The sequence below is a fragment of the Garra rufa genome, chromosome 7 (assembly GCF_049309525.1).
Source record: "Garra rufa chromosome 7, GarRuf1.0, whole genome shotgun sequence".
NCBI classification, from domain to species: Eukaryota; Metazoa; Chordata; class Actinopteri; order Cypriniformes; family Cyprinidae; genus Garra; species Garra rufa.
The window spans coordinates 47929846-47933317 of NC_133367.1; the positions used below are offsets into that span (position 1 = coordinate 47929846).

At 38.2% G+C, this 3472-nt stretch overlaps 1 protein-coding gene across 1 annotated transcript; it reads left to right on the top strand.

Annotated features, from left to right (window-relative positions):
• Nucleotides 1–768: 768 nt before the first annotated feature.
• Nucleotides 769–2230, top strand: LOC141338207 (uncharacterized). Its single transcript, XM_073843756.1, has 4 exons — nucleotides 769–856; nucleotides 1215–1526; nucleotides 1711–1992; nucleotides 2067–2230. The coding sequence occupies exons 1-4, from the start codon at nucleotides 769–771 to the stop codon at nucleotides 2228–2230; spliced, it is 846 nt and encodes a 281-aa protein (XP_073699857.1).
• The last annotated feature ends 1242 nt before the right edge of the window (nucleotides 2231–3472 follow it).

The window sequence follows — 3472 nt, forward strand, 5'->3', positions numbered from 1 at the left end:
TCTCGCAGTGATGCCACCACACACTTCTTTACTAACAACTCAGGGTCATTTTATATCAGTGAAACATTTAAATAAAGTTAACTGTGTGAACGCGTATAGTCTTTTGTTCCTTTAAGTTAATGATGTCTGCGTCCAAAATTTCATGCACAGATCCTTCATTGTTTGTTTAGCTTAAATATTAGCTTTTAGTCAGTTTCAAAAGTGTCTGGCATGAAATGTATTTGTATTTTTAAATAATTACGGTAGTGTTAAAGGTTTAGGGCAGGTGTGTGTAAGCGGTGAAAACTTAAATGTGCCAGTAACAGATGAGAGCATTACTCAAACACCTCACCACGTCAGCTTTTAATAAAATATACCACCGAATGTCGCTAAAGCAAATGATGTGACAGTGTTCATCAAACTTTGAAATGAATAAGCGTACAAATAGAAATACATGGTCTGACAAAGATTCTCAGTGAAGATGAAGATTCCGTGAAACAAGATTCCCAGTGTCTGATGATTGTGTTGGAAGATATGTGTTTGACAAAGAGTTGCAGACTGGGAAACTCTATGTTTTGGAATCTTACAAAGAATATACATCCAAAAGTGACTATCTGCTTTTGACGGCCATAGACTGGGCATATTTCTACAATCAAATTTGGAGAGAATTTAATTTTGGTGACAAAAACCTGGTACTTCATCCAGTTTAATGGATCCGTGCAACAAAGTCACCATACCACATATCCATTTCATCCTGTTGGAACAAAAGGCACGTCTGAGTCTAGCCCCATGTCTGCAGCCCAGGAGGGCACGCCAGAGTCAAGTCAAGTGTTTATCCCTGCAGCCCAGGAGGGCACGTCAGAATCAAGCCCATACTGTATATTTTGAGTGGTTGTGTTTAACCAATGACATTAGTTCTCTATTTGTATTTGATTGTTGCCGCTTGTGTTTACCAGTATGGATGATATGTGTATTAGAGTGCATAATGTGTTTTGAGAATGAGAATGTGTTTAGAGTTTTGCTGAAAAGTCTAAGTGTGATCTGAAAATTGTGTTTTAACATGTGAAATGGTTTAATGTATTGACAACAGACTGCGCAAATAGCTAAATGAGGTCAGGCAACTGAGAACTTTGTTCAGCCAATGGGTTTTAGTGTTTTAGCAATTGAGAAAAACTGTAATAAACTATCATAATCTGTTTATCTGTGACAAACCCTGTTTCTGTTTGTTGATCCAGTGTCGGTGTTGGAGGGAGATTCAGTCGCTCTAAACTCTGGTTTCACTGAAATGGATGATGGTCATGAGATTCAGTGGAGATTTGGAGATGAAAAGACTTTAATAGCTGAAGTCGATAAAAAGGCTGACAGATTCGATGTCTATGATGATGTTCCTGATGGGAGATTCAGAAACAGACTGAAGCTGGACAAACAAACCGGATCTCTGACCGTCACAAACACCACAACTGAACATGCTGGATGTTATCAACAACATAAGAGTTTTTATAGCAGCCCTTACAGGAGGCCTTATTTCTTTTGTTTCATCATCTACGGTGAGTCCAATATCAGTTTCACGTGTTTTATTTGGAAAGTACCTTTTCATGAACAGCCAGGTTTATGTTGAACTTTCTATTACGTTGTTTACATTTTCTACTTTTAACCCTCTCCATGTTTGTTCCTCGTCTGCCTGAATATCTTCATTCCTCCTCCTTTATCTTTACTCTCTCGTGTTTCCAGCTCGTCTGCCTGTTCCTGTCATCAGCAGAGACTCTTCACAGTGTTCTTCATCACCATCCTCATGTTCACTGGTGTGTTCAGCTGTGAATGTGAGAGATGTGAGTCTCTCCTGGTACAGAGGAAACAGTTCACTGTCCAGCATCAGTGAGTCTGATCTCAGCATCAGTCTGTCTCTACGTCTGGAGGTGGAATATCAGGATACAAACACCTACAGCTGTGTGATCAACAATCCCATCACAAACCAGACCACACATCTCAACATCACTCAACTCTGTCAGCCGTGTGCAGGTACGGCAGCGCTGATATTAGTGGATGTCGGCGCTGATATGAGCATTTATTGACTGAGCTGATCTCAGTTTGCTGTTTTTATTCCTCAGGCTCCGCCCACTGTTGTAGTCCTACTGAAGCTGTGATCCGATTGGTCCTCTCTGCTCTGGTGGGCGTGGCTACTGTCATTGTTCTGCTGTCTGACATCAGATCCAGAAGAGCTGAAGCAGGTCAAGCACAGATTCATACATGAGGAGTGATCGTGGCATTTCTCACATATGTTTTTTCCAATAATAATATGTGTGAGACTTAATCATTTATGGCTTTATATCTTTTTTCATGAAAAATTAAGTGTTTTTTTTTTTCTTTTAGTGTTTGTCATTGATTATTTGAGCTTCTGTTTTCTCATTCAGTATCAGATAATTTTTTATTTTATTTCTAAGGCTTCGTTTGTATTTCTCCCAGAAAAAGGAGACACACAGATCTCACTACTGCTGTATTTTTGCTGTATGTTTTTGCATACCTTTATCAATAAAGTTGAGGTTCAACAGTTTCTCCACAGTATTACATTTATTATGTTGAGCGCCTCCATTTTAAAGAGCTGAGCAGTGCACCACATATAAAGCTTTACATTATTAAAACATTATTTGTACATTAATTCATTATTAGTAGTAGATTTTTGTTTTTCTATCTATGTGTCTGTCTACCAAACAACTTCCCCCAAGCCTCTCCTTTAACCTGAAAACAAACAAACAAACAAAAAATAATAATAAAATTTGGGAAATCAACATATTAGTGCTCAATTTCCTTTAGCAGGCTTAATAAAGTCTTTAGCTATCATTTGTCTCTGTGGCCTCAAGTGATTCCCTCAAAAGCCCATTGATATCGCCATTATTTAATACTGCTAGTAATACGTTCTCTGACAAGCGGAAGGGATGAGACCTGTTTTTTCAGGTTTGATCAGGTGACGTTCAACATATACCCTATTGCGTCTGACAAGTTCATCCACTTCTTTATAATATGTGGCTTCAGTAACACTAGGAAATCATCAAAGTTTACTGACATCCAAGAGTAATCTTTGAATCACCCGTGTGAACAAAAGGTATTCTCTGCGTCCTCTCTATATCTTATAATCGGATGGACCCAATATGACCTTTCTTTTTTCTCTTTTTAAAGGATAACTATTATAACTAAATCGATCTCCGAATGAGAGATTCTTATATATTAATGTTTCTTATATGAGGCTCTTTTTACAACTAGAAGGTTAATATTGTTTTTCACTTGCGACAAAACAACGAATTAGCCGTGCATTTATATGGAAATATGCTTTAGGAGCTATCCATCTTTACTCTCCTCGCATTCGGAGATGGACACGTCTTGACTGGCAAGACCAAACTCAAACAGTGAAAGTGAGTTGTTCAAAAACGTTCTTTTTAGTAAACTCTGTGTACACAAACAATGTTCTCAATGCTGGAGTTCATGTGTAGAGACCCAG

Bases quoted from the DNA above. Each gene is read 5' to 3' on its own strand.
- LOC141338207 (XM_073843756.1), top strand. From the start codon at position 769: ATGTCTGCAGCCCAGGAGGGCACGCCAGAGTCAAGTCAAGTGTTTATC. The intron at 857-1,214 runs GTATATTTTGAG...TTGTTGATCCAG, and splicing joins GTCAGAATCAAGCCCATACT to TGTCGGTGTTGGAGGGAGAT. The intron at 1,527-1,710 runs GTGAGTCCAATA...TCGTGTTTCCAG, and splicing joins CTTTTGTTTCATCATCTACG to CTCGTCTGCCTGTTCCTGTC.